The sequence below is a fragment of the Rhinichthys klamathensis genome, unplaced genomic scaffold, assembly GCF_029890125.1.
Source record: "Rhinichthys klamathensis goyatoka isolate OS25496 unplaced genomic scaffold, OSU_Roscu_1.1 h1tg000626l_1, whole genome shotgun sequence".
NCBI classification, from domain to species: domain Eukaryota; kingdom Metazoa; phylum Chordata; class Actinopteri; order Cypriniformes; family Leuciscidae; genus Rhinichthys; species Rhinichthys klamathensis.
The window spans coordinates 915190-935043 of NW_026607074.1; the positions used below are offsets into that span (position 1 = coordinate 915190).

The window sequence follows — 19854 nt, forward strand, 5'->3', positions numbered from 1 at the left end:
ATTTGGAGGCAGTCAAAAACATGTGTGACTACCTCACATTTGTAGTATAAATCTTGGGTCACCACTTGTGATCAGATCATTTGAGACTAACTTTAATGGGTGTTTTAAACAGCTAACTGTATGTTTGATTCACTGATCAAGACACATATACAATATAATATAAAACATCAAAATAATTTGCATTGCAGACTAGAGAAGAACATTATGTCTTACGGTGCAAGAAGCAGTCGTATTTAAAGCAGCGGCGACAGAAAAGTGTGTGAAAAGAGTGCAGACTTTGCTCTCTCTGAACAGATTTGGCAAAGTGGCCGTCCATGCTGGGCGTGCAGAGAGGAGGCAACTTCACAGGGCTGGACGGCTCCAGGAGATCCTTATACCTGCAAGAGAGAGAAAAATACAGTTACATTATTACTTGCAATAGCAGCAAAACAAAATTGCAAATCTAAAATGGTATGAACGCGTGATATTCAGAGCATCAGGATGTCATGAGCTGTATATGAAGACGTGGTGTCCCTTTCTCGCCCTGAATGAGAATGTATCATGAAATGAGAAATGCTAATTTACATTTAGACTGTTCAAAAGTTTGGGGTCTCATGTTCACCAAGGCTGCATTTATTTGATTTTAAAAATACAGTAAATAATATTGTAAAATATTATTACAACTTAAGATATCTGTTTTCTATTTGAATATATTTTAAAATGTAATTTATTAATGTAATTGAATTTTCAGCATCATTACTCAAAAAACCTTTATTATTATTATCATCAATGTTGAAAACAGTTGTGCTGCTTAATATTATTATGGAAACCATGATTCGTATTTTAAGGATTATTTGATGAATAGCAAGTTCAAAAGAACAGCATTTATTTGAAGTATAAATCTGTATCATTATAAATGTCTTTACTAGCCAAGTTTCCATCCACTTGTCAATCGAATTATCTGAAGTTCGGTAAAAAAAAACTCATGCGAATAAAGCTGGTGAAAGTGTGTTTCCATCCAACGGCTTTAAAGCGAATAAAACCTGTACGTAATGGGTCAGTGTATCATCCGATCATTTGATTTCCAATTTGAAATGAAATAAGCAGAAATGAGAAAACGGCACCTTTATTCGTTTTTTCATTTTTTTTTTTTTAAACGAAAAAAGGAGATTTCGGCTTGATTTTTTCGTTTTTTCGTTCACAGGCAAGGCAAAAAACGAATACATGACTTCAAAATTAGTTTTCCACATGTGGGCGGTCATGAGACGCCCCCTTCCGCTGATTGGTCAAGTAAATCTGAGCATGTGACGTCATCAGTCATCGCTCAGGACTGTGTTTCCCAAAAGCATCGTAAGCCTAAGTTAATCGTAGAGACCATTGGTGGCAATTGTTCTACGATCAACTTAAAGGAACACTCCGACTTTTTGGGACTTTAGCCTATTCACCTTATCCCCCAGAGTTAGATAAGTCCATACAGTAGGTACTCAACCAGAATGCCTATTACCGCCGCGACTCGTGCCGCGGCAAATTCACCGCGGCAAAAATAAACTAGTCGCATTTCAAAGTTGTTCGCGAAATGACCACCAGGTGGCGCAAACAGGGGCGCAAAGGGGCATTTAGCAAAACAGCCGCATTTTGAAACGTAAGTGCGGGGCTAATAAGTTGAAACTGCATGTTAAGGTAATAATTGTATTATTAATTAAAGACAGACAATTTGGTTAATGTTATTTAAACATACGATCATACAATTTATAGTAGGCCTATAGCCTGCATAGTAGTAGTAGCTATAGGCTATACACGTTTATTTGTACGAACTATTATATATCTCTGTTTGTAGGCTATCTGTTTATTAAAAAAGGTCTTGTAAAAAAACAAGAATGAGACTGATTGAATATGTAAAAAATAAAATAAAAATAAACAAACGAAACAGAATAGAACAAACTTTTAGAACAAAAAAAATAATACAAATAGAAATAATTTAGCCTAGGCTAACAGAGTCGGTTAAATTTAACGAAAGCAAAACGTAATTAAGTAAAAGTACATTCTAAACAGAATATAACAAACTTTTAGAGCATAACATTTTATTAATCAAAAGTTGAAATAGGCCTATCTCGCAGTCAGTGAAAATAAATTAGGTGCAATGTCGCTAAACTTTTGAGGAATGAGAGGAGTGAAGATCGCTTCTCTCGTGTGCGCGCACACTGACTGCTGAACTATCTTCTGGGCAATAGTCAGCGAGATAAGTCGAGTGGTAGAACTTAGGTTTCAATCATTGAGATGACACGGGTTCAAATCCCGAATAAACACGGTTTTTATAAAATACAATTTCCGTTTTACACAAATGAACAAATAGGCTATCATCCAACAGATTGACTGAATTTATATCAATCTGTATAATAATTCTAATCGTAATTTCAAAAGAAGTTGTTAAAAAAATAAATAAAAAACTTCATGGGATTTTAAATAGGCTATAGAAAGAGTTTTTAAAAACATGGTTGTGTAGCCTAAGGTGCGATTTGCTGGTGGGGGATTCCCCCCTCCACAGTAATCAATGCTATAGCCTAATTCACCAATAGACCATTTCAAATATTTTTTTAAATATGCAACACGCACGTTTGAACAACAAACAATAGGCCTACAATCTGAACCGGCGCTTCTGCTCCTCTATTGAGAGATAACATGCAGCGCGTTTCAGTGACGATCCTGGTTCCAGTGGCCTTGGCTTAATACATTCACGGCTTTTCAAAATGTCACAAAGCGTTTTGAGATGTTTTTGAACGAAATATTGAAGTTTATAATTAAGTGTTTTGGCACACATTATTCTAAAATCGGGTTTTATTCTGGCATGTTGAATTAGAGGTCGACAAGCGCGGCGGCGCTTTCACTTGAACTTATTTTTTTAACAGCTAAAAAAAACTTAAAAGGCTATAGCCTACTCCGTAATTTTCGGTCATACAGATAAAATATCATCTTTTAAAACTGTAAAAGGTCTACAATAGGTTAACGATCAAACGTTTTCTCGCTCTTGTGAGCGAACACACACTGGAGAAACAAACGTTTTGTCTTTTCAGTGAGTAAATTCATGGCCGAGTGGTAGAACTTGCGGTTTGATCATTAAGATGACACGGGTTCAAATCTCGAAAAATATTGGACTTTTGTAAATTTTATATTAGCCTATTAATGCATTTTATATCCTATTAGTAATGCAGAGAGAGAGATTTGTCTAGTTCTAAAACTCTGTTACACCATAGCCTATAGTTTTTGCTTAGAGGCTATTTATCAAATAAAATTCCATGCATTTCCATTTTACATTGGAACATATAGCCTAGTATCCACCAGAATGACTTTACATCTATATAATAATACCAGTCGTCATTTCAAAAGCAGTTCTGTAAAGAAATAAATATATAGCCTACTATAGGCTATATATATTTTTGGATTCCCTACATGGAGTTTTTAAAACATGGTTTTAAGCAAGGTTTTAAGCGATTTGGGGGGATTTCCTTCTGGTCTAAACATCCCTGCTTCTGCTGAATTATTTGAATCCCCCACCCCCTTCCTCCACAGTAATCAATGCTAATAGGCTACTTCACCAATAGACCATATACAAATTACAATATATAAAATAAAGATATGCAACAGGCACGTTTAAACGACAAACAATAAAATCAAAACCAGCGTTTCAGTTCGACAAACGCGCGCGGCGCTTTCACTTGGATTTATTTTTCTCATAACAGCTAAAATAAGTTAATAGGCTACTCCGTATTTTTTTGCCTACATCGTTCAAAACTGTAAACTTTTATTCATATTAGGCTAATAACTAAATTTTAGCTGTCGTCTCCGTCTCTCGTCTCTGTCTCCGGGAACTGCGCGTCACAAAAATGAACCGAAAGCCACTTGCCTCCGCTCAGTCACGATAAGAAATCGCTATAGGCTATCTAAAGCATTTAAATGTCTAAATGTTTAATAAATGTTATCTGATTATGTAATCCATCTGAAACTGAGAGGTACAGAGGATCTACTCAAACATGCTATGATGTGAGCGCTTCCCAATGAGGAAAGGACAAGGCAAGGGGGGAAATCTCGCTCTAATTAAATGTAGGCTAAATCGCCCTGAAATAAAATGTAAAAACAGATCAAATAATTTATTTGTCGAAATGTTGCGATATTGTTTCTGTTAAGTTCATAATTATTCTATAAATGTTATTTAGTTTAACAGCAGGACCACGAAGCACTGTGGTTCGAGATTTATTTGAATAAAAAAGAAAAAGAAAAACGTATTGAAATTGAACGAATTATTGAAATGATATTTAGTAATAAGTTTCATGACAGAAATATCACTACATGTAGCTTACATTATTTAATTCCTTCATTATCAACACTTTAATAGCCTAATGCCTGAATAGCGGTTTAAGTGTGAATTGCGACTTTTCTTTAAGTCAGTCTCAGACTAGCCTGTGGGGGGTTTGGAGGGACAGTGGCTTTATCGTGCGCAGGACAAAAGGTGTTAATGTTCGTCTTTCATATGGAGATGTCGGATAGCCAGCCCGATGAGCAGGCAAAGGCACAGTTCTTTTAAGGATACATCTCTCGATGTGTCCAATGCCCTATATTTTAATTAATTATAAATAGGCCTATAATTGTGGCAGAAACAGAGCTCTTTAATTCGCGATCAACCTCGTTTTATTGTAAGGTGAATTCAACAAGGCATGCTGTGTCTTTGAAGTAACAAAGGCTAAATAATTTGTTACAGTTTTTTTGGAGGGAGGGAGACAAAATTAACTTGCCAAAAAGAGATCCAGCGCGAGAGAGAGGCAAAGAAAAACACATGTTCTTAATTTATGTCGCTTAGGACTATTATCGTTTTGTACTGTTTTAATTGTTTAATTTAGCTGCAATTTCTTTGGCAATACAGATTTAAAATGTTGCAAGAATAAGATTCTGTGTTTCTTATTTTGCATCGCAAAGGAAATAAACTGTAAACTCAATGCAACCCTGTTTAAATGAATAAATTGTTCCGACACTTATGGGGTTTCAAACTTTTAGTGTTTTTACATTTTCATTTGTTTTTATATTGAAATCAATACTATTTAGTATTATTTAGTTATTTTGTGTAGCCAAGTTAACAAAATCAGTCTTTTCTGATTTGTTCAATGTTTTGAAAAAATTCTTCCGTTGCTATGGCCGGGTAGCCTATCAGTGTTATCTTAATTTCATGACTGATTCACAAAACAATAATTTAGCAGATTAAAGACGAGCTTCATTATTTTCTAGGGCTGTCAAAATAACGCGTTAATTTCGATTAATTAATCTGAGAAGAAATAACGCGTTAAAAAAATAACGCAGATTAATCCATTGATCCGTTTTGACCGCCGTTCTAGCCGTAGCCACCATTCGTGTAAAAAGAAGGAGGGAGACAAGAACGCGCTGCTTGGATCCTTGTTTGGAACATTTATAACAAACGGAGTTCGTCAACTCTAAAGTACCACATCAATGCAAAGCATCCAGGAGTGTGTGCGTGAGTCGGTGAGTGTGTCTGAGAGAAAGCGCGCTTGTGTGTGTGTGTGTGTTGTAACTTTTCACGCGCGCTCTCACGTCACACAAGTTACAACCGTTTTCTCACGCACAGAGAAATCGCGCACCAAACGGAAACAGACAAGACAGAGCACGTTACTTATGATATTTAAAAAATCTCAGCTCTCAGATTCTGTCAATTTTATTACGAAAATCAAACAATAAATACCGTTTTGGCGCTTGTAAATGTGACATGAGTCATGACAGATCCCATAGCGGCACGTGAACCGATCATCTCTAGCTAATAGTAAATAAACACGAATGACCAATGTTGAAAAATAAAGTAGGGCAGCCTAAAACTTACCGAAATGTATATTCCTCGATCAATCAGTGTTTTTCAACCGCGAAAAGAGGTCAATAAAACAGCTGGAGAACAATTATGTCACATAACATTTAGCCTAAGTTACCTCAGGAAAGCCATTTCATGACCATATAGCACGTTATAGTTGGCTATAAAAAAAGAGCTATTTATGTAGCCTACTACTATATTACAGTATTATATTTTTACTTATATCAAAGTTGTTATTTGTATTTTTAACCTTAAATACTACCAGCTGATATGGCTCTCTGTATTTTTACAGCATTGGGTGAGATTTTTTTTTTCTTGAGAAAAATGAATGCCTATCTTGTGTACCTATTTATCCAAATGAGTCAATATTGCATCAAATCACAAGAATTAAATTATATTGAAATCGTGAAATTTGTGTCAAGCAATAATAATAAAAACGTAGCTTACCAGAAATTGTACCATGTAAACATTGTAAGATTGTGTATGCGATTAATTTAGATTAATTAATTACAGAGTATGTAATTAATTAGATTAAAAATTTTAATCGATTGACAGCCCTATTATTTTCATTTTCTGACGCGATCAGCTAATCTTCCCTCATCAGTTTTGTCGTGCAGCGGCTCTATACTGGAATGTAGCAAATTCATGTTGTAGTGTGCCATTAATAATATTAAACAAAAACGCTTGACTTTAAATAAATAAACAGTTAATGAACTCACTAATAAACAATTATCCATGTGTAAGCATTAAGAACGGTAACACATAAACGAAGTCGGCCAACAGCATACGCTGTAGTGAGATTCGATCTCGGATCACTTAAAGCTCCGTGAGATTCATGTTGTTGCGTTAACCACTGAGCTACCGTCTGAACGCTATTAAATTTTGTCTTGTGCTATTCCAAACCCTCAGGTATAGCCTAATATGTTTCTGTTGCAATGTTTTATGTTGAAAGGTTTTCACTATTTATTCAATTTAATTTCAGTAGTGTGATTATGAATTCGTTTAAACAATGTTTCACTTGAATTCATCTGTTACTTACGAGCTTTCAATTGCCTGAATGAGCCGCGGCACTGCGGCGATTACGCAATAGAGAGAATAAACTGACACTTTTCACAGTCTGTGATTGTAGCGCCTCTTAGCGGTAAAAGGCAGCAAATACACACCCGAATGGCGGTAAAAGTATTATTCTGGTTGAGTACCCACTGTACATACCTTTTTCATCTCCGTGTGCGTGTTATAAGTCTGTTTGACGCACCCACCGCTAGCCTAGCTTAGCACAAAGACTGGATGTAAATGGTTGCAGCTAGCATACTAATCCAAATAAGTGACAAAATAACGCAAACATTTTCCTATTTACATGTTGTGATTTGTATAGTCACAGAGTGTACAAAAAAACAAAGTCACATGAGACACAGACATATTTTAACCGTATAAATACTGGGAACTATATTCTCTGAAGGCGAAGCACTGCTACTTGGGCGGAGTGATAACCGCAGCACCTGAGACGCGCTGTGGTGAGGAGCAGAGAGCGCGTCTCAGGTGCTGCGGTTATCACTCCGCCCAAGTAGCAGTGCTTCGCCTTCAGTGACTTTGTTTTTTTGTACACTCTGTGACTATACAAATCACAACATGTAAATAGGAAAATGTTTGCGTTATTTTGTCACTTATTTGGATTAGTATGCTAGCTGCAACCATTTACACCCAGTCTTTGTGCTAAGCTAGGCTAGCGGTGGGTGCGTCAAACAGACTTATAGCACGCACGGAGATGAAAAAGGTATGTATGGACTTATCTAACTCTGGGGGATAAGGTGAATAGGCTAAAGTCCCAAAAAGTCGGAGTGTTCCTTTAAGCTTACGATGCTTTTGGGAAACCCAGCCCAGGTCTGTTCAACAAAATAATAGTCCTCAACGGTAATCTACCCATTAAGGATGTAATTTGTCTTTTTGAAAACCCAAACAAATCTTTAGAATTTGATACTTCCTTATCCTTGTGGCAAACTTTTACATTCACAAACAAAGGTTTCTTAAGAAAATTCCTACTTTTAAAGATTTCTTATGTGAAGTAAAATATTTAATCAAATCACTAAGAATAATTGATAATAGAAAATGTACTTCTTTTTTGAAGAAATATAGAGATAGTTTATGTACCATGATTAATATCTGTTTGCTGTTTATTTTTTTCTTCTTTGTTTAGCGCTTTCCATTTTTGTGCTATGATTGTGCACGAATGGCCAAACTCAATAATTAATATTTAGAATAAAAATTTTCCAAAATTGAGTTGGCCCAACTCAATTTAAATTGTTCAAAATGTCAAACATCTATGTCTACATAGTCTAACATCAAAATGTTAATGTCTTCTGTAGATTTTGATCTTTATAAGTTGTTATGATAGGCCTATATTTTTAATGAAAACACAATAAAAAAAAATAAAAAACTTTTCATTACCAAATATACTCTTAAAGGAGAACTCCGGCGCAAAATGAACCTTTGGTCTAATTACACATTGTTACCTAGTCAACCGTTATCTGAGATTTGTTTTCATGATTATCGAATGTAAATAGTTTTATCTCTAAAAACAGTTTAGCCTATAAAGCTAGTATAACGCTAGTATATTGGGCATAGTGTAATGACAAATAAAAATCGCTTGTTAATACCACTAACAAGGCTGAAAATAGATCCACACTAACACGGTAGCATAATGAGGGTCCCTACCTTCAAACCGAAGCATTGAGAACTTTGTAAGTGTCCAGACAGTTTAATAAGAAGATATTTTAAACATACAGTCAACTTCGTGTATACAGGCAGAAGCCATCTTTGAAATACAGCCTTTACCAGTCGATCTACGAACGCCGAGCCATTCCACCGAAAGGGTGACATTTCTGTCCCCAGGACATTATATGTATAAAATTGCATGAAAATTAACTCTAAAATACATTTTATTATTAAGCAAAATGTCCTGCACATTAAGCTAACTACAAATTTAAAATGTATAATTAAAAACTTAGATAAAAACTACATAGAACACTCAAAAAATGCATTTTCTGCATGTCCCCACTCTCCATCTCTAAACTTTACAATGAAATATAATGATTCAAATCCTTCAGAAATCTGATTTTTTTTGCATTGTTGTGTGACTTTATATCCAATCTGCTTTAAAATGAAAAAAGAAAAATACATTTGATCTAATATTTTAGATAAAATACACATTTTAGTCATGTCCCCGGGTTTACACTCAGTCCTGTTACCCTAACACATTACCCCCTCTGAAAAACTGTGAATATTCCACAAGACACATTTTCAACAGGAAGTTGCATCATCTGGATCTTCTGAAGGCACTGGGAAGACCATAAGTTCTCATTTTAATTTCTGTATATTTGATGAAATTGTAACTACGACTGAGAAGGTCAATCTCAACACTCTGTCCTGTTACCTAAACTTTTTCTTAGATTTTATTTGTTTATTTTAAAAATATAAACTTTTGGTAAGGCACTAGAAATGGCTCAGTGTCCTCATGCTATTAGCATATACTATGTGGCCATATGTCATGTATTTGATAACTTTTTGCTTGAAAACTCAATCCTGTTACTTTCAGTCCTGTTACTATTTTTTTCATTTTTCTAAAAAAAATTAATTAAATCACTGTTTTTATCAGTTTTGTTTGGCCCATCATTTATACAATTATTTAATAAATTAAATTGTTAAAAAATATATAAACTTGAGGCTTCGGTCTTCTTTAAAATAAAAAAAATGGCTTTGTGTTTTTTATTAAAATACACCTTGCCTTAATAGTGATTTTATTGTCACAAATATCAATTTTTGGAACATATAACCAACAATTTCTTTAAAATAAACACTTTCTTGTGGGGAAAACAAAGGAATTAATTGACATGCTTTTAAACTTGCTTTTTAAATGGCACATGGTTTTCGGTAACAGGATTGAGAAAACATGCGCCCATCTTCTGCTTAAACCTTGTAAAAAAATAAATAAAGTTGCCTGAGATTGACCAATACACATTTTGAATAGTTAAATATGTGTAGTATTAGATTCAATGTTGAAAAAGATAAAAAATAAAGTTTAATTTTGAAGAATTACAACAAGTAAATGTCACCCATTCGGTGGAATGGCCCAACAAGCGATTTTTATTTGTCATTGATCTATGCCCAATATACTACCGTTATACTAGCTTTATAGGCTAAACTGTTTTTAGAGATAAAACTATTTACATTCGATAATCATGAAAACAAATCTCAGATAACGGTTGACTAGGTAACAATGTGTAATTAGACCAAAGGTTCATTTTGCGCCGGAGTTCTCCTTTAACTCTCTGGGGTCGGCGGCAGTGGCGTCATGCCCATTCAAAGTGAGGGGGCACGTGCCCCCTCAGATTTTTCCTCCCTGATAATTTTTTATTTCTTCAGTCTTGTTATAATCAGATTCAGCGCGTTGTTCATCTTCAATCCGCAGCGGTGCCGAGCAGAGCGCACGTCAGAAACAAAGGACAGGGTGTGTGTGTGTGTGTGTGTGCGTGCGTGTTCATCTGAGCCTCATTGGTCTGTCACTGCTCGTCAATGTCAGAATATTTGAGATGACGAATCAAATCAAAGTAGGCGGGCTTTATGTTCACAGAAGCTGAGCGCGAATTTTAGCAGTGAGACTCGACGCTTCAGTGTACAGTCAAGTGCGAGATGTAAGTAGCTAAACTAAACATTTCATATTTGACAGTTTTTTTAGGTCATAAATGTTAAACAAATGACAAAAATAATCAGGCACACGAATATACTTTTGTCTAATTTCGCCATTTTGAACTGAAAATAGGCCTATGTAACGTGACTCGTAATGTAGGCTAATAGTTTACTGTCATTGTGAGGGGAAAAGACGTTTTCATTGTTAGGCACAAGATTAATAATGAATGTGTACATATTGAGAATTAATATAGTACAATTTGTAGCCTTAAGTAAATTAAAAAAGCTCAGCTTTAGGAGGGGAAGGCAAGATCAGGAGACTGAGAGAAAAAGAAAGAGTGATGGATACAGGGCCGGATTATCCATAGACGGGATTGGGCGAGTGCCCTAGGGTACCAGCCAATAGGGGGGCACCAAATGATTAAGAGAATGACTAAACCTTTAAAATAGTTTTCATGTTTTGTATATATATATTATTTTGCTGGAAGAGATGCAGATATAAAATTAACAATTAATCATGACATTTATACAGAGAGAATATAAAATATGCATATAAAGAATTGCGATTGGGTCAGGTCACAGTAGCGTATTTCTTTGAAATTAAGAAAAGACAGAGACATCGATCGGCATCACCAGCAGAAGCCACTAGCAGCGAAAAATGCCTCAACCGATACTCAAGCAGCTGCTAATGTTGTGAGCAAAGGCGGTAGCCTAAGTCTAGAAAAAGTTGTTCTGCTTAAGGTAAGGCTTATTTACCATTATTTCTGGGCAAATAGGCTAGGCCTAATGTATGTGACGCTGTTGTCGATTTGAAATTTGGAACGGTTTTCTCTTTTAGCTGGTTGCTTAGAGATGCTTATTACATGCATAATTTTTTTTTTTCAATCGGACTGAATTCATTCCGATTGATGAATCTGAATGTAGTGTTTACATGAACGCTAAACATGTGATCGGGTTGATGTGCGCGTTTATACGCAAGCTTAAAATCGGAAGAGGTAACGTTAGTATGCTGAATATATAGTACAGATTTTCCAGCTGTTTGTGCATAATACCCATCTCCTACATTGGTTCTTTATTTGTTTTAAACAGCAGGCTTAATATTTATCCATATCTGGTCATAATTTGGGGACAATGAGCACATGAACCGTTGTTGTACCGTGTTGCTTATATTTATCAGTAAAAATGCCCCTCCCTTCTCGCGTCCAAAACCAGTCGTCTCTGGGTGATAATCCGAAAAATGACTGGTTGGTCCTGCTCCACTTCCCAGACGCTGAGTGAAAGGAGAATTTTAAAATGACGGGACACTTGATTATATGACACTTTATTCAACAGGAAGAACATTTCTAGCGTCATACGTCATTACGCTATTTCAACGTCATTGCACATGTACGCAGTCCTTTCAGTTTCGGTTTTTAATCCGATCAAGTGTTTACATGTTCTCTCGATCGGATTAGAAAAGGAAAAAAACACCCCTTTCAATCCGATCGAAATTTGATTCCGATCGAGCTCAATCGGATCAATAAAGGTTGAATAAAAGCTTTTCAGTTCTATTGAGCCGTCAATCCGATTACTAATTGATTTGGTTGCATTTAAATGTTTTGCTGCTGTGCGTCTCTGTGGTGCTGAATTTAGCTGATTCTTGGGCTTGCTTATTTGGTATATGATTTTTTTAGACATAAGGTTTTGCATGTAGTCCTCATACATGCCATTTATTATGGAAATAAAGATATTTAGTATGACATGTTCATGTTGCACTAGCATGTGAGTTGTATGGGGTGGGGGTGGGGGGCACTTAAAATGTGGTCACCCTAGGGCACTACACTGTGTTAATCCGGGCCTGGATGGATAAGAAGTGAGAGCAGGTATTGACAAATAATCTGCCCACTGACATGGTTTTAAAGCTATTTCTTATCCTGTTTTTGGCCTTCAAACGTCTTGAAATGCACATATCAGAGAAATAAAAAATTTTAACCCCCTACCCACCTCAAATTTAGGACCTCTGTGATTATAAAGCCCTATCTACGGCCCTGTATTAGGCATAAGATCAATAATGAATGTGTACTGTGAATGAATTTAATAAACTTAGTTAGGCTACCTAGCTTTCCTAGTAGCTTTCAGTAAATAAATTCGTCTGAGAAAATGATTCATAAATCAACCTATCAGTTGACCCTATGTTTACTTTCTTCACTGACAGACAAAAATGAAAAGCCTATCAGTCAAAGCTCAACTTAAGGAGTTTTTTTTGGCCTTCAAAACATCTTATAATGCACATATAAGATACACATATACTTTAACTTAGTCCTCAGATAGAGGAGTGTTGCCGCTAGCTCCGTTAAGGTATTTCTGTCCCTCCCAAACTGCATTGAAATAGTATGTTTCGCAGCCAGAATTAAAAAAATTTCAGGGGGAGAAACCCCCTGACCCCTCCTAACATGATCCATATCACCCGTCAGAAAACAATTGCAACGTCTCAGATTGTGCCCCCCCAGAATTTTGGCTTGCATGACGCCCCTGGTCGGCGGTCTCGCCGGTGTTACGGATCAACTGGGGATCATGTTAACTGGGGACGCGCGCGTGCACGCAGATAGTTTTACCTGGATTTCCAGCAGATGTTAACAGCGACAGATTCATGCCATATTTTACGGATCACCGATTAAAAACGAATATTTCACCAGTTGTATACACGGTATGCGAATAAAGTGCTTTGTTTTTGCAGTGTATGATATTCCTTCGTATTTGACGCATTTTCAAAGAAGTTTAACATACTTTAGTGTCAAGCTCAGAAACCACGCCCATGTTAACAAGGGTCATTCGGTTTCATTGGATGAACAGACTTGTCAGCGCACTTGTGTTGTCATGAGTTCTAATCACAAATAACAACAGATGTAAATTGCAAAGTCATTTACATTTTTTTTCAACAAGTTGCATTTATCGATCTGCATAGGGCTTATATAGCCTAATTTTATAATGTAGGCCTATCTATTATTTTTTTATATAAAAACACTTATCAGCTTATTTTACTCTGATATGATATTTAGATCTCTTTTTTGAACAACCAGCTGTGACGCGTCCGTAGCATTTTACCTGGATATAAAGCAGCAATGCATATAGGGTCATGAAGTTAATTATCTCATGAACTTGTAACATTTTCAAAAAGATTAATTTCTTTGTTTCTTTCAGAACAATTTTGTATTCACTATCTTCTTAGAAGCATATAATCATTTGATGAATCAAGTGATCAAACCACTCTATCAAGCATTCCTGTAGCTCAAACAGTAGAGTGTTGTGCTTGCAACGCAAAAGCCATGGGTTCGATTCCCAGGGAAAGCAAGAACTGATAAGACTTTAAAATGTGTACCTTGAAATGCAATGTAAGTTGCTCAAACATTGTACATCATGCTCAGTAGCATGAACTTGAATGTTGTGTATCTAATGTCTTGTATTGGACATTTTAGAGAACACTTTGTCTTTAGTGATTTAAGTCCTGTGAAAAACACAAAGTGGCAAGTGCAACCACAAATTGTATTACTGAAATAAGCAGAACATATAGTGATGATGAATTATTACAAATATATAGGCTTACTGATATTCTCTATGGCTAATTTTCACCTACATCACTAACCTCTTAATCATTTGTCACCTCACATGAATAGCATGACCTCGTCCCTCTCTAAAACAATAGGAAATGCTTTATTGTTTACTTTTTTGCTGACCTCTTTAACAAAAGAAATATGACACAATGGTCTATGAGTTTTATAAATAAAATCTAATGGGTTTGGGCCTCTTTTTATGTAATATATAAATTATGCCAGTTCTCTTAATTTGACTGGTACCATGAAACTCATTAAAGGATTAGTTCACTTTCACTCAGGAATGTTTTCCTCAAAAACCTTAATTTCTTTTCGACTGAAGAAAGAAAGACATGGATATATTGGATGACATGGGGGTGAGTAAATTATCAGCAAAAATGTTTTTTGAAAGTGAACTAATCCTTGAACATATTCTCTTTACTTGTTATTCATCACATCATGTGCCTTCATTGCTGTCATCTGCTATCTGTTAGGAACAGATTCAAAAAAGGTCTATAAATCAAGTGTCATTATTGTTACTGGTGTCATTGTTGTTAGGCCATAGACTACCACAGCAAATTGATGCAATTAAAGTTAGACAAATCAAAAACGTTGTAGGATAACCAATATCCTGACAGCTGCTCAAGAAAGAAACACTAATATATAAAGAGGAGATGTAAAAATTTCACAATGAAGGGTAATTGTGTGTTAAATTGGTCTTACTATAAACAGGTAATACAACTGTGACATTTATTTTCTAATATAACATGAATATATTAGATGGAGAGCAGTATGAAGGCCAAACTGGCCAATGGGTAAGAAAAATGTATACATATACATTGCAAAACCAGTAACTGTTCTTCATTAGCATGTAACTTATATTCTAACTTATTCTATAGTTTGTTCTTCCTTCCTTAGATTGAATGTTCAAAAGGTGAGACTGTGTGGTCAGACCTCCACAGTTGGCAAATACAGCTGCCCTGCATGCATGCACATTTGCCTATTTTTGTTTTTCTTTTGTTGGTTTCATACCTGTTAGCTAATGAATATGTTAGTTGAACATTCCCCTATATAAATGCTGTGGGTAAATCACTGGATCGGATCCATAAGCTATGGCTTATCAATTTTCACCACTCTTAATGAACATTTATGGAGTGTACTGTATGCTTTATGCTTAAACTCATTCCTCAGCAACATTGAAATATATAAATAATAAATAAATAAATGCTTGACATGTCCCTTTAACCACAGCAGTATTGCTGCTCAATTTAAATTAAGCCACAAATTGGCATCATAACAATAATCTGCGAATACACACGCACTGCAAAGACACAATGTCAATAGCATAATTTATTTAATATATTTACAGTTGTCATCAGATACAAATTTCATTGAAACGAATGTAACAAAATAATGTGGGCGTGGTCTGTGTGTCGCGAAATTAAAGCACATTAAAACTTCCCTTAAAGGCGTCTGAAACACACAGCGGAGCAGCGCAGAGTAAACAACAGAGTCCTAATATGATACAAACATTTAACAATAACGTGGAAAGCTTTTAAATCTGCTAAGTGAAAAATTAGCTGTGACGAATCTGTCACCGTTTAACATCTGCTGGAAATCCAGGTAAAACTGTCTGCGTGCACGCGCACTTCCCCAGTTAACATGATCCCCAGTTGATCCGTAACACCGGCGATACCAGCTCACTTTTTTCCTTATCAGTGCAAAAGAGACTCAAATTACTCTGTTAATTTTTGATCTTACATATAAGTGTTGTACATCATTCGATCCTGTCAAGTTTGTATTTTTTTTGTGGAACCTCATAATAAAAACAAAGTGTTGTGCTTTTCGCCTAATAAAGAAAAATAAACATGATGCGCGTTCTGCGTTCTCTCTGTCAGTGAAGTCCATTCTGAAACGCGTCCGAAAAATCATCTGTAACTCTGCAAATACTCAGTCAAACAGGTATACAGGCACACAGGCATGAAGCCTGAATTATCTTCTTTTAAATGAAGTAATTTATATTTAAAAAAAAATTCTCATTTTATGTAATCTGTACGAAAAGAGAGAGATGATAGTCGTTCTCGTCTCAGCTCATTAAAGTTAATTTGACCACGCCCACGGAGCGCGCGCTCTATTCAAACACAAATGCTACACAGAGGCGATCCACGCCCACATCAGCTGGATAACCACCGAAAGAGACTCATATTTACGACGCTGTGAGGAATAATACTATCTTAATAATAATCCTGGAAAAAATTACCTCAGAAGTAGGCTAGGTAGTTTCATTTGGAGGAGCAACGGATCCAGCCGAGGAAATAGGTACATTCTTTATTTTCAAGTGCTTTGTGCTAATCGCAATATGGAATAGTGTCTGTAAACAAAAAGACTGTTTGAATCGCGTTTTTGTGTGTGAATGAATGAACAGCTTTTACCTAACTATATTCCAATACTGAGATGAGTAAAAATCGACTGAATTATGTTGAAATAAAATATTTTTGTATAAGCAACGTATTAAACTGCAAATTAACATTTATATGTCCTAATCATAAAAACGATATGTTACATATGAAAGACAAGATGTCGTTTTTACTGTAAAATACTGCCACATCAAATAAGCTTGTTTGCTAAGATGTTATTATAGTGTTTGTTCGATTGTAAGCTATATTCAAACTAATTAATCCGCAACTGTGAAATATGTATGATAAAATGTATACTTTAGTATATAATACAAAGAAAGATTACATTTGAAATATAGTTAAAATTTTAATTGTTATTGTAATTGTAACCTTTTTATTAAAATAGCAAAAATATATGTAGGCTACATATAAATAAATCTTAGGTAAATCTTAAAAGCTCAATATAAGCCTCCTCTTTAAATTATTTGTATTGTGTTTTATTAGTGACACATTTGGGATACATTCCCAAACTTTCTGTAAAAACAGTATGATAATTAACTGCACAATTACTAGAAATTTTTACATTTGATATTATACAATTTGCAAGCACAATTTGAAAAATAAATAAATAATTGGAACTGTGAACCAATTTTGTATTATATAGGCATATATATATATATATATATATATATATATATATATATATATATATATATATATATATATATAAATATATTAGGGCTGTGCTCAAAATATCGATACGACGATACATCGTCATGAACTCCTGACGATGCGCGTATCGATACAGCAACTGCTGTATCGATACTGTCGTGCTTTTGAATGTAGCCAATTCAGGGCTCGAATTTCAGCACGGGATTGCGAGTATTACGCATTATTCTAACCATATGTAAGCAATAAGGTACGAGAGGCTGTGCTGTATCGTGAATAAGTAACGGCTGGAGGGCGTTGTTAGGCACGACGCGAAGCGGAGTGCCTGCAACCCCTTCAGCCGTTACTTATTCACGATACAGCACTTGCCTCGAGTACCTTATTGCTTTTATAAAACGGTTGCCACACAATAAAAATATTAAAGCCGAAAAATATGTATCTATGCAACTTTCATGAAGTAAAATCACTAAAAGCCTGCCTTCCGCTGGAAAAAATAGTCCCGGAACGTGAACAGCAAGAGAAGTTACATATATTATTTCGCCAATAGATGGCGGCAAAGACTGTCTTTATGAGTGAGTGAGTGAGTGAGTGAGTCTGTAGAGAAGGCTTTTGAAAGGACTCGAACTTGTGATCACGGAGAAGACAGACGCAACTGACAGATGACTAACGTTATGCACGGAAAACCCCATGACTGTTAAAAGGACAAAATATGCAGCGGACATTCAAACGCATTTTTTTATTATGAATATAGGACTGACCTGAAGGAAAATGCTACGTCTACTGTAAATGCAGGTACACTCGCTTACTCGATCTCTCACAATGCTCTGCTCTAGCTTTAAATGAACAATATCAATGAGATGAAACATCTGTTTAAGTTGCTAAGAGTGGTTGCTAGGGGTGTTGTGTAGTGATACATAGAACCGTTGGGTGAAGCGGTCATAGCCGTGTTTTATCGTGAATAAAGCACAGCTATTGACCAATCAGAATCAAGGATTGGAACTAACCGTTTTATAAATATTCGATATAACATCGAATTAGTCATTTTAAAACATTCTGAAAGACACAATTTCACAAACAGCGTGAGTGTTCAGCTGTGCCGCGTCTTCTGTCTCTATCTCAAAATGGGTTGCTCAAGGCAAGCGTCAAACGCGCTGAAGGCGGCGATACACTCTCGCTTTCGGGAGTTGGGACATGACGGAATATTCACTTGCATATTCGGGCTAGTATTGCATTGTCACTTAAGTTTACCATTCGCTCGTCTTTTTAAGTCTTACCACGCAAAACATTCAAGCGATTTTAAACTATTCAGTGCTCGCACGCTCTCTGAGAGATGGTTTTCTCTGCATGCATACATAGAGTAAAGCCGCCTCACAAACAGCCTGTGAGTAACAAAAGTTCTTTTTCACGGATTATATCGCTTTTACGGACAAAAACAAGCAAATTGATGTCAAAAATGTCAGTCTTGGTGAGTATCCAACACAGTCGGTTAATGCATGTGACAGTATAATGAACACAGGATCCGTGCACTAGCTCTTAAAGTGACGGCAGCCATGTGTGTCTGTCATTAATTTTGTCGTCAAAACAAAAAAAGATAGCTTTAATTATAAGGAATCTGGATTTATAGCCAATGTATTTAATTTAGTCAGGACTAAAATACTACCCAATGTTATTGTACATTTAATTACTTTAAGTTTCTGTAGTATTTCTGAATACTAGTGCTAGACCTATTCAAAAAAAATTCTCTTTATTGGTAGGCTATCTTTATTCTATTGTATTTATTTGTTTAAAATGATTTCAACGTAATGTAAAGAAATTACTTTGTTTGGTGCACATTCCAACACTTATTTAATTGAACTCTCATTGTTTTTTAATGACAAAAACTAAATAGTTTTTCAGTTATCACAACTGTTATAACACTGTTTATTCAATAAAGATATTACTCTGCTCAAAAGAAATTTAAATTCCAAATTGATCCATATCGTGATACGTATCGTATCGTGGCTTTAGTATCGTGATGCGGATCGTATCGTGACATTGTTGGTGATACACAGCCCTAATATATATATATATATATATTGTCATTGCATTCTTGTGGCTCAGTGACACACCTGAATGAAAGGGTCATTAGTATGCAGGCTGCAGCCCCATTATGCGCTCATTATGCGGGCCCATTGTCTTCTCAGGTGTGAATCACAGCAGGTCACACCCCTGCGCATATTGCCTTTCCAAACAAAAAGTGTCATTTTTAAATTTAAACCAATCTATTGTTTTATGTGAATGATAAGGCAGGATGATTTTCAGATCATTTTGAAGAAAAAACTCTAGGCGACAACATCCATTAGTCAAAAGTCTTGTGGACACATATTTAGTATGTGTTTTGTGGCCTTATTTCAGAAACTTTAAGTTTTAGTTTTTTCAATAACCACGCATAAACAATATTCTCTCAAAAATACAAAAATGTACATACACGTTGATAACACATTATGGTAGCCCTGTGTGTGCTAAATAGAGTGTAATTACACCTTTGCCAGTAATATGTTTATAAGCAACTGAAAAAAGCACAAATGTCAGAGTATGTCAAAACATCTCAAGGACCCCAAAAACACCTTGGACCCCAGAGGGTTAATAAGACGGGTGACCCAAAATACCCATATTATAACAAATAAATAAAAGATATTTGGAAATTACCCTAAAA

General features: G+C 35.5%; 1 protein-coding gene across 1 annotated transcript in view; it reads right to left on the reverse strand.

The window, feature by feature from the left end:
* The window catches only part of ezh1 (enhancer of zeste 1 polycomb repressive complex 2 subunit), a 49976-nt gene that overhangs the window by 16925 nt on the left and 13197 nt on the right, over positions 1-19854 (reverse strand). Inside the window, exon 8 of the mRNA XM_056240961.1 lies at positions 214-377. Coding sequence (XP_056096936.1) covers positions 214-377 — 164 coding nt within the window. The remainder of the gene's footprint in view (positions 1-213; positions 378-19854) is intronic.